Source organism: Macrobrachium nipponense, chromosome 17, assembly GCF_015104395.2.
Source record: "Macrobrachium nipponense isolate FS-2020 chromosome 17, ASM1510439v2, whole genome shotgun sequence".
Lineage (NCBI taxonomy): Eukaryota > Metazoa > Arthropoda > Malacostraca > Decapoda > Palaemonidae > Macrobrachium > Macrobrachium nipponense.
The window spans coordinates 42,171,355-42,183,854 of record NC_087210.1 but is presented as its reverse complement, the minus strand read 5'-3'; the positions used below and the strand labels follow the sequence as shown (position 1 = coordinate 42,183,854).

Sequence of the window (12,500 nt, the reverse complement as noted above, 5' to 3'; positions counted from 1 at the left end):
AGTAATCATCAGTGTACACAATTCCCACAGCTCTTCATTCCTGCTCGCTTCACTCAGTACATCCATGACCAGCACAAACAAAAATGGGCTTAATGCTGACCTCTGGTGTAATCCAACACTAACTTCAAAGTTTTCTGTTTCTCCAACTGCTGTTATCACTTTTGTGCGCATTCTTTCATATATCATCTCGACCAGCCTAACCAACTTTTCTGGGACTTTCCTTTTCCTCAAACACCAAAACATCACTTCTCTTGGGAGTCTATCATATGCTTTCTCTAGGTCTATGAATGCATACTAGAGTTCCTGGTTTCCCTCTACCCTCTCTTCCTGTAGCTGTCTATGAAGATGGCATCCACCGTCCCTCTTCTTCTCGTGAATCCCGATCTTTACAATCTCTCTAAATCTCCCATCCGGTACTCTCTTCAAACTTTCAATCCATGCTCTATTAGTTTAATTCCCCTCTATTTACCACAATCCATGACATCTCCCTCCTGCTGGTATATATATATATATATATATATATATATATATATATATATATATATATATATATAATATATATATATAGATATATATATATATATATATATATATTATATATATATGTGTGTGTGTGTGTGTTATATATCATTAGACTCTCCTCTCATTACCTTATCATTACTTCCTCTTCACATAGTTTTTAATAAATCCAGCATCCATTTCTCCCCCGCTGTACCCGGTAATTTGATCATTTCAATGTGGAGCTCCTATGGACCTGGTGATTTACCATTCTTCATTTTCCTTAATGCTCTCTTCACTTCTGTATCCTGTATCTCCATCACTGGTTCCTCCACCCTCTGTGCTCGCCCCATCTACTCTCTCTCATTTTCAGTATTTAACAGTTGTTCAAAATACTCTCCTATCCCTTCTTAATGTCTTCCTCCCAATAGACTATATTTCCATCATTATCCTTGATGACACCCAATCAATCCACATCCTGACTCTGTAAATGATCACTGCACATAAATGTTTGTTTATTCAAGCATGCAGTGTATTACACAACTTTAAAAATACTTCTTTAAAAGCCCACGAACAAACGCTTTCCTAAGGTTGCCTGTTTTAGGAAAATTCTATTCCATCTAATGTGTACAAGCGTAATCTTTTAGCCGTCAAAAGTACACAATCCTCCAATCTTTATAGGTGCGAAATGTTAAGGAGAAAATTACAGACCCATAAAATGGGCATTCTAAAATTTTTAAAACGCACACTGCAGAATTCAGTTCTAACTCTCTTATAAAGAGTAATACCGACAGCAAAAGACATCCAGACGATAAATGCTCTCTTACTGAAGACGATGACATGTCATACTACAACGTCTATCTATAATGGAATGAAAACTTGATTTAAGCTGATCCCGTTATCAGGACTAGAGATGTAAAGAAGGTCAGGTTCTTTGAGCCACCTCAAGTTGATAACCACTTTGTCACTGGAATAACTGTTACAAATTTGTATGTGGCTGGAAGTAAGAAGTTAACTTTTGCGTATTCTTTTATATTATTTAAGTATGCAATTATTTCAATTTGCTCTGTGAAGTACATGATTTTCAACTTATTTTCATTCTTAATGAGCATTTGTAACAATAAACCTCAACATAGCCCTTTCTGTTCGATAGTTTTACTTTCTTCCTTCAATTCTCTCTTGAATTTTCCCTTCTCTCTTTTAACATAGTTTTCTACATTCTTCATTGCCTTGTTCCCCGTCCTCCAAGAGGAATGAATAAAGCTACTACATTTTCCCCAAGACTTGGGGTCTCCTAATTTATTATCTTCAATAATTTAATTTCCTCCTTCTCGTGCCGCAGCTTATTAAAGAAGAAAATGATAAGGGAGTGGAAATCTTACGCACTGTTTTAATCCCTTTCCTTACCCCTCCCATGAACTCCTTCGTGGGGTCTAACCTCTCATCCCGACAGAAAAGAAATCTCTGGCTCTGTTTTGAAGCCCTTAGCAAGCTCACTCACCTTCTCTCCCCCTGACCTCTCCATTCCCGTGCTGGTCCTCTTCTTCATCTTCCTCCTACTTCTCCTCCTCCAGTTCCTACAACAGGGAACTCCTTCTCGTTCCTCTTCGGACTCCTCCCCCTGTCACCAGGACCTGATTGGCTTCATACGGCACTAAACACTTTATGATTTATTTGAAAAGGCCTGGTTGAACCCGTCTTGTAATTACTGCACCAACTCTCTTCTCTCTCTCTCTCTCTCTCTCTCTCTCTCTCTCTTCTTGCCGGATTGCGCTAAAGAACGGTCTGAAAACCTAAACTGAAGAGAGAGAGAGAGAGAGAGAGAGAGAGAGAGAGAGAGAAGAGACAGAGAGAGAGAGTTAAAGTGGAAGGAGGAAGCCTTTGAAATCAGTACAGACCGGGATGACTTGCCACACATTTGTAGTGACAGAATAGTGATAAATCATTAGGTTCGGGGATCTGGGGAAAAGAAGGAGGGAATATCTAACAGCCCTAATAGGAGAGCACAAGAATGGAGAAAGAATGGACACAAGACGATAAAATTCGAAGGAAAATAACAAGACGGGGAAAAAGTTGTTAAGAAATTTCCATTAATCCTTAGGCCGTAATCCGGTAGTTGATCGAACACTTACGTAGGAAAATCTCTCCACACAGTGTTCGCTATTCAACTTTATTCGCTCGTAACTCATCTTTTACGGCTAGTTCGGGGTAAGACGTTGAATAAGTTGGCACGCACGAGGCAACGATGGACAAGCCGACAGTCCCTTTTTATGCTCTACCGCCGAATAAACGTTTTAAAAGGGGATTCGCCAAAACAAATAAACAGGTCGAACAATCAGACCAAACAATGAATAGAATTAAAAAAAGAGAAAGCTATCTCCACCCTATTCCTCTTTTTTTCCCCATAGGACGAGCCGTAGCAAAGTGAAGAAATAAGCAATGTTTATCGAACAGAATGGGATCTAACACAGTTAGAAATACTTAAACTCTGCAACAGACAAACGTCGCTAAATAAAAAAGAAAAAAGCGCTGTGAACCATATTCCAAGGAACAGAAAGGGACCTGATTTGTGAATGCGAGCAAATACAACCATGCATTATACAATGTTTCAAACCCTCAGTAAGTAAATGAGTAAATAAAGAAAGTTAGCAGAACAAAGGAAAGAACATATATATGCATTTTGAACAAGGCAAATGGACTTGGGGTGCACATGAATGACATAAAAGCATTTGAAACATTGATGAACATTTTCATTTTTAGGAAGGTTTTATTGTATGGAGTCTTATTCTTATTTGTTTGGAAAGTTAACCGGGATTTGGAAAATGTTAACCAGATTTTAGACAATTTATCTAAAGCAGGTTGGGATTGAAAACTTCTCGTACGAGGTGGCTGTTAGTCTTTCTGGAAACCAATAGATTGCATCCAGACATATGCAGTCCTAACTGGGGAAAAAAAAAAAAGTCTTGAATCTCCGGGGAATATCGATGTATAAGCACGTTCTTTCTTTCACTGTTGACCAATAAGATCCACAACAATTATTTGTAACAGCCATTCTTAAGTTAAGTAGAACGGATAATTTAAATCATTTTTTATATAAAAAACAAATCATCTTCTCTGCATACAGCTCATTTTTCTTAGTTTAATATTACAAATTTGATCTCACAATTAGTCACGTCAATTAAAAACTAACACGTCAAAGTAGATTGTTGTTAATCAATTACCACCAATTAAACCCATCAGTTGTACCTCTACATGATGTGAATAAACCTCGTTTAATGAGTGTTGTTCAAAAATATTACAAGATTCCATCGTAAAACATTACAAAATCACATCATAAAAACTTCATTATTATTATTTAGTTATAGTGTTCATGATGAAAATTCTCTCTACTGCAGTCTCAAGAATATATTCTATATCTATAGGAAATCATAAAGAATTAGAAATAGATATAATGGCTTTTTGGATAATAGGAAATTTCATGTATTTATTGGTGCACTTTTCAACTGGCTCTAACTAGAAAGATAGCCAACATGTGTAAGATGGTAAGTACACAGAAATATACGGCGGTAATCATGACAGTTAATCAGTTTTGCATATTATAAGAGCAATGAATTAAATAGCAAATTAGATTATTTCCGATTATCTTATTCTCATTGTTACAAAGATTTCACCTAAGTGTCTGAGTTACCCAGATGAAGTAAAACATCACAACTGGCCGTAACGTTAAATATTGTTATAGATATAAGTAGATTCAAGTTGACTTCAGCTAAAAAAAAAAAAACTCGAATTAAGAAACTGAATTCACTTAAAATCTTAAAAATCATGTTTTTGCAAACCAATTCCTTTATTTATTAAAATATCTACTACAATCATTTGTTCATAATTGGGCATCAACTCAATAGTTTACTTGAAGTCCTTTGCCTACCCATTGACTAAATAGCCTGGCATATTGTATACACATACTGAATTTACGCCGTAATGTCAACTTTTCATCCGTTCATAATTCTGTTCATATATATACACAGAAGTAATCTAAATATGAGAAAATAGCCACCATTGGGGCAAACACAATTTCCAGGTAGGTTTTAACTCTGCTTCCAGTTAGATTCATTTGGTTTCAGTTTTAGTTTTACCACGAACTCTTACGTCACGGTAAACTTAAGCTTAACTCTTTTGTCAGAGATTCTCTTATTTACAAGCCTCCAGCTATCCCTTTGCAGAATATTCATTTTGGGTATGAAGCCTGTGCTTGCTGTAGCATCAGCGCACATATATATCTAAACTCATGGAGCTGAGTTGTTGCTAGTCAAACCACACAGATGTGAAAGGAAAACCAGCCAGCCTTTTTCTACCATAATGAAATGGAACAGATTATCTAACAACCTATACACATGTATCTGTCTGTTTTGCGTATCATCCTTTAAACTAATACTTTATAATTCAACCTTCTAGGAACTTTAGATCACTGTCTTATTTCAACATTTACTCAGTGGCTTTTGGTGGTCTTTTGGTGTTGCTGACCAACTGATATATGAAACTTGCTCTTGACTTTCCCTCAGAAGATTCTCACTTTGACAGCCAAAACGCTGACTTAGGGCCCTGAGGTCAGTGAGGTTTCAACCTTGGTAAAATACTCCTATTCACACCTTTTACTGGTTTTATGTTTTATTTATCTGCTAATGCGTGTTGATTCTTTATTTCAACTAAAGATGTTTATGGTGCTAATCTAGCACAAGAAATTCTTTCATCTCTAAATAAGAACATTTCATGGCTTTTACCAATAAAGTTCTCAGCAACGTCTTCATGTCTAATTTTTCTCCTCTCTGATATCATTATAGCTCCATAACTTGCTCTACTATCCTTGTCTAGTCCTATATTCTAATATCCTTATCTAGTCCTATACCGTTTCTGATAGTCTCATCCACTTTAAGGGATTTTTTTATAGCTAAAACCTGGCAAGGAATTAAATGTGGATTGTGATCCTATCCTGTACTTCGTTAATATTGTAGGCAAACAGGTTCCTGTTCTTGCAGCGTGGTTTGAACTAACTTTCGATTCCTGAATTACAAAAAGTTCCAGCTACCAACTTAGTGATTTAGCTTTGAGAAATATAGTATTTGAAACGGTTTAACTTTCACTTTCTTAAACTCCTGGAATCCAATGCGTTTGCTTTGAATCACACGAATGGCTTCCATAAGGATAAATCAGTTAATGATTTTCTTCCGTCTCTGGTATTGGTCATCATCTCAGGGCTATTCTTAACATCTCCACAGTATTATGAGAGGATAGCACCAGGCTTTGATAGCCATATTTTCTGTTGTACGATCTGTGAAATTGAATGTTCATTTTCATTTTTCAGAATTGTTTTTAAACAACTCTTTTGATAGCACTCACAAATATACTGGAGTATAGTTTCATTGCACACCAGTAATGGTCCAGATGATAGTCATAATTTAATGGGTGAAAAATCTGTCGGCTTAAGAGTGAATAAATGGAGGAGCAGAGTAGCGAATTTGTCTATTCCTTGAAAATGTCACCATTAAGAATAAGAAGTACAAGAAATTAGAGAAATGGTACCACGTGTGATATATATATATATATATATATATATATATATATATATATATATATATATATATATGTGTGTGTGTGTGTGTGTGTTGTGTGCGCGTGTGTGTGTGTGTATGTATATGTATATAAATGTATATATATATATATATATATATATATATATATATATATATATATATATATATATATATATATATATTAGGGTGCGAGGCTTACAGATTTTAAGAGCTGGGTCAAGATAAAAGCTGGATGTTCCTTGGCCTTCTACAAAATAGATGCTATCTAACTAACTAATACACACACACACACACACACACACATATATATATATATATATTTAGTAATTTGCTAATCACGATTCCCTTTTAACTTCTAGATATCTTCACGATTCAGAAACCTACTGGTATCAAAAACTTTACAGACACGTATGATCGGGAATAAACTTATAACGTTTTTTGTAGGCAGATGGATGAAAGGTGGATGAATGTTACCTTGTTCTGATACCCCAGATGCAATATCGATAAATTAATAGGGTATTCTTCTTATTAGAATTAAAATTAGATTAAAATGAATTTAAATATGTTTGATTAAAAATGGCCAATAATATATATATATATATATATATATATATATATATATATATATATATATAATCTGTATGTATGTATATATTTATGCATACATATGCATGCATGTATATATAAGTAATGTGAATTTTATTTACTTATTTGCTACTAATATGAATCACTTGACTACGTGAAATGCAATTCATTTTAACTCCAAATAAGAATGTAAATACTTATATGAGGAAATATGAATTCATATCTACACTAAACTTTTATACCTTACGACTATGACGCGTGACATTAACTACAGGACATTTGGGAAGTGCTTCCTACTTCTGGTCGAATATTGGCAACATGTATAAACAGACATACAATTTCATGCTGAACATAGATATGAGTTCTTTTACTTAGTTTTTTTATTCTTTTTTTCTTTCTTTCTTAGGATGAATCGACTTTTTTTGACAACGTGTAGTACATTGTATAAAATCATTAATATTATTTGCTGCAGAGCAAGAAATAAAGATTCATTAAACGACCTATACTACGTAAACCAGAGGCGAAACTAAAGGACCTCCAGCAATGAAGAGGAGAGGAAATGTCAAGTTACTCTCCTGCATGAACGGCCATATTCAGTTCGATCGTTAAGGCTGATGAGGTAACTAACACATCTATACGCGGTCATTATATCGTAGCCGGTGTAGCATGTAGCTCTCAGTATTATGCTAAACGATACTGATTCTTTATTCAAATAATTCATCATATTTTATAGCTCCGTTCCAGATGGCCAACTGCGATGCTAATCTCCTGACTCGATATTCCATGTGAGAGCGAATAACAGCACTTATGCTGCAAGTTCTTAAAGACCATTTTGAGACTGCCCTTTTTAAGAGTCCTGTGAACCAGGATAAGGAGGCAGGTTCAAATGTCCAGAGCAAAGAGATGGTACGTGGACAGCCGCAAGTTGGTGATATATGGAAATCTCCAGGCTTTCCAGTCTAGGGAGTAACAGGGAAAAGGCAAATGCTTATATACAAAAACCATTTTTAATGATTTTATGGAAAGAACAGGTGATAATATATATATATATATATATATATATATATATATATATATATATATATATATATATATATATATATATATATATATATATATATACTATATATTATATATATATATATATCAAACTATTGCTTTCGCTGACAACAATTCATTGAGGCAAAAATATATCATAATTATATAATTGTTCACGAACAGTTAGAACAAAAGGCTCTTTTTTTTCTGTGAATGAGAACAGGTATTCGCTGTCTTCCACAGACTGGCTAAGCAATGAGATTCACATTACAATTACTTTTCAGTCTTCAGTGGGACCTGAGAACTGAAAAGTAATTTTAGTGCGAATCTCACTGCTTATATATATATATATATATATATATATATATATATATATATATATATATATACATACATATATATATATATATATATATATATATATTATATATATATATATATACATATATATATACCTACAAGCACACATTTGTATATATATATATATATATATAATATATATATATATATATATATATATATATATATATATATATATATTCCGAATCTAAAACATGCAAACAATCATTAAAGTATATGTATATATATATATATATATATATATATATATATATATTATATCTATTATATATATATATATAACCTTATTTTTAGTATATATAGCTACATTAAAAAGTTGCTGTAATCACTTCTTCTCTCGGGAAATGAGAAAGAAAGAAATCAATTGTGGTTAATGAGCTCCATCTGGTATCTGGTATCTTACTAACTGCGATTACGAAGCAAAGTACTCCTTGACCGTAACAGAATGTATGAAAACTCACGTCACCAGCAGAATAAAGCATAAAAATCCTAAGCTAGAGTTATACGATTATACTCGTATGATATATTCAGAAGGTTGGCCTTGGGTTTTCTATGAAAGAATTTAATCTAAGCACTTCAGCCATTATATCCAGGGAACTCCATGGCATGGGTTGTATGAGAAGGTACGCTGGAAGAAGAGATGAACGCAACGATCACTGACTTTGATAAAACCTATGAGCGAACGAGTAACAGGCTGCTTGGTTATTATGAGCGACGCTATATGCCGACCAGGTTAGGAGCTCCTCAGCAATTATCAATCAGCACTCTGCCAACCCCAATGTAATTTAACTGCAGTCATGGCGTGCGCATATTTCGTAGTATGAAGCACACACTCAAGAACATCATACCTACTTAAGTCAGCACTTACTTTCTGTCCCTCTTCCTTTTGGTGGTCCGTTCGTTGTTTTCTATCTAAAACATTACTTTATTTTAAACAGCCAACTTTTGCTCTTAACTGAAGAAATGTAGGTCTTTCTTATGACGACTTGAATTAATTACAAATGGATTACTGATTTACATTTCCAAGTCATTTTTATTTGAACATTTTTTTAACGGTTCGTAGCTCAATTGTTTTGGAGAGATACGTACACGAATGGACACACAAAGTGACGGACACACAGAAACACATATAAACACACACACACACACACGCACACACACACACACACACACACATATATATATATATATATATATATATATATATATATATATGTATATATATATATATATATATATATATATATATATATATATATAACATATATATATATATATATATATATATATATATATATATATATAAATATATATATATATATATAGAGAGAGATAGAGAGAGAGAGAGAGAGAGAGAGAGAGAGAGAGAGAAAATAATTCCTTTCTCCAGATCCAAGGGCTACTTGTACAGTCTTCATGGGGCCTCTCTGAATATTCATATAGAAGGTGGAACGTTTTCCTTCGCGGTGGCGACTACAGAAATTGCAGCCGTAAAATTCATGTTAAAGGTCGACTCCAACACCTGTTTTCAGGTTTATGTAATTTCGGTCGAGCACATGACCTCGAGAGTGGAATATTTTCTCACCCAACAAACTGCGAACGAGCTCCAGAATTTTGTTAATCATTTATACAAAGATTATTGTTGGATACAGGCATCGAATTTTCTAATGTAATGCTTTAGGGCTCATTGTATGTATGCATGTGTCCTTCCAGGAAATAAAGATGACTTCCAAGATTTAAATATACGTAATTCCCCGTTACAGTGCTGTTCACTTAATTATTAATGTCAGGTGAACCGGCGTGAAAAAGAAGAAAGTCCAAACGCAAAAATGAGCTCTAGGATATGCTACGAGTACAAAACGGGGCTATAAATAGGAAGGATGAAAGCTGCTGAATAGCTTCCAATCGGACAAAAGACTTCGCAGACCAGTCAAGGGCCTTCAGGCTCTCCGGCTTGCACTGGCTAAGGTCAACCCGTGACCTAATTATCTGTAAATATGATTACTTAAGTAAAGCCCGACACTAATGTTCAGTTATGCCTGCGCAATTATAATTGCACAGTTGGACTGAGCAGGCAAATCTTCGCCACTAACGATACAGTCTTTTTCCTCAGTCCTCCTTAGCAGCCTCAGCGTCAACACACGATGCTCTGGCTATAATTAGCTTGCTGACATTAAGGAAAAACTCAATAGCGTCAAGTGAGACGTCCAGTGAAAGAGTAGTTGAAAAAACTAATTAATTACTCTCATGTGAATTTGCTAAGAGTTTAAATTTAGCCCAAAGGACTTTAATAATGTTTATTGAATATTTTATTAATGAAGGAAGAGTTCCATGGAAAGATAATTAAGTTCGTAATCGTTTGTTTTTATTTCAAAGTTGACACATAATGACCAAATATGTTTTCTGTTTCATTGAAAGCGGTTAATACTGGTTTGTTTTAATTTTAAGATTGACTTTATGACATGTTACAAGGAATGAAAATCCTTAGTTTACTTCTGTCTTCCTGTGTTTCATCAGTTTGTTGATTAGTCTAATTTCATTTCAAAACGAACTTACGCGGAATGTAAGCAATGAATATATATACATAATGCAATATTCTTTAATTTTGTTTCATCAGAAAGTAGAATATTATTTTGTTCTCATTTTAAAAAGGAATTACATACATGATGCATAATCATGACTAGATGAATATAGGCCTATTCTAATTACCATATGCTATCATAACCATTACCATCGTTTAAAATTAGCTATTTACTCAGGCCGCCTGCACAGGCCAGTAAAACTGTGCAGGTTGTTCACACTAAAGTTCAGTTATAACTGCACAGTCCAACTGTGCAGTTATAACTGCGCAGGCATAACTGAACGTTAGTGGCTGGCTTATGGAAGGCAGAAATGCTACGAAAGGTGCAGCATTACCCACCACTCAGAAACCTGCAACCGTATAGAAGGGATACCAATAATAATAATAATAATAATAATAATAATAATAATAATAATAATAATAATTATGAAATAACCAGAAGTCCATAGTTTACATGTAATTACGTCAGGCCAGGCTTTCCCGGTTGGAAGAACATTTATTCGTTATTAAAGATATGAATATGAATATATCTATATTCATATATCATTGCAATTATATCGCGCAGCATTGTGTGATTATTTGAATATAATCAATAATCTCGTTAGAAAACAAATGTAAGTCTTTATTAATGAAGGTACCTTTTTATTTCAGAATAATATATTGGAAATATATTATTCTGAGAGAGAGAGAGAGAGAGAGAGAAACAACTTCACTATCGACTTTGAAACGAGGAACAATCCAACGTACGTAAGGACAGTAACTTCAAATGGCCTGTTCCTGGGAAAGGACTGCAGTGAGTAATAACATGCTTTTGGTGACAATGAAGCAGCAAAACTTCGAATAGAATTCGAAGTAGTATCAGTGTTTATTTAATGCTTTATATCAATAGACAAAAAAATTAAAGTCCTTGTAATCTAATAGTTATTCTAGTTATATCTAGATGTGTGCTGTAAATGATAGGTATATAATTAATATATCTCTACTCTCTTCTCTCTCTCTCTCTCTCTCTCTCTCTCTCTCGGGGTAACAATTTATCACTAACACCTTTATTCAGATTTTGAAGCTTTCAGTTCCGTGGCATCTTTCGCATCAATTCTGTTTTCAACACCTCTTTCCCAATATCTAACAAAGCGTCTCACTATTTTCATCCACATCAGGAGGACTTTGTTCAAAAGGTTCTTCCCGTGTTATGCTTTTCTGAACTCGGTTCCTTCCGAAATCGACTCAGCACGTCTCCTTCCCCTTTGCCCACAACCGCCCTTTCCCCAGCGATTCTTCCTCTCCCGTTCCCCCTCCCGTACCCATTCTCCAAACTAATCCTCGTCTATCAGAGGATAACTCCGCCCCCTGTTCTGCCCCCACCTGAACACCCTTGGTATTTTATGCGTTATTTACATACTTATTGTGTAATGATTTACGCCGGACAACATATGTAAATGAAAACCATGCTGACCAACCTGTTCCCTCCGCCCGCCTTTTAACAAACGTACTACTACACACACACGCGCGCGTACACAGTGCATACGTGTGCACAGAAGGGTGTGTTGCAGGACCATGAAAACTTGAACGTCAATTTCTAATTAATTTCTTATTTATATCAGGCAACATCATTGACACTTTTAATTCGCCTGTCACGCGAATTAACAGGTTTGTGCGCATGCGCTCTACTACGAAGGGTGGAGTAGCCATTGCTTTCAAAATATGCCGCTGAAAGAACGAGAGAGAGAGAGAGAGAGAGTTGGGATGGGGAGGGGGTTAGGGGAGTCTCCTAAGCGGTAAAAGGGAAGCAGCCTGGAGGGCGGGGAGGGAAGAACGCTGTTACAATGGTAATAGTTCGGTTGATATGAAAG

The 12,500-nt window shown here is 34.9% G+C and overlaps 1 protein-coding gene across 1 annotated transcript in view; it reads right to left on the bottom strand.

Moving 5' to 3' along the window:
- LOC135195890 (uncharacterized) overlaps positions 1-171 on the bottom strand; it is a 783-nt gene extending 612 nt beyond the window's left edge. Inside the window, exon 1 of the mRNA XM_064222397.1 lies at positions 1-171. This exon is cut by the window's left edge and continues 72 nt beyond it. Within this exon, the coding sequence (XP_064078467.1) occupies positions 1-171 (171 nt within the window).
- Positions 172-12,500: the final 12,329 nt, after the last annotated feature.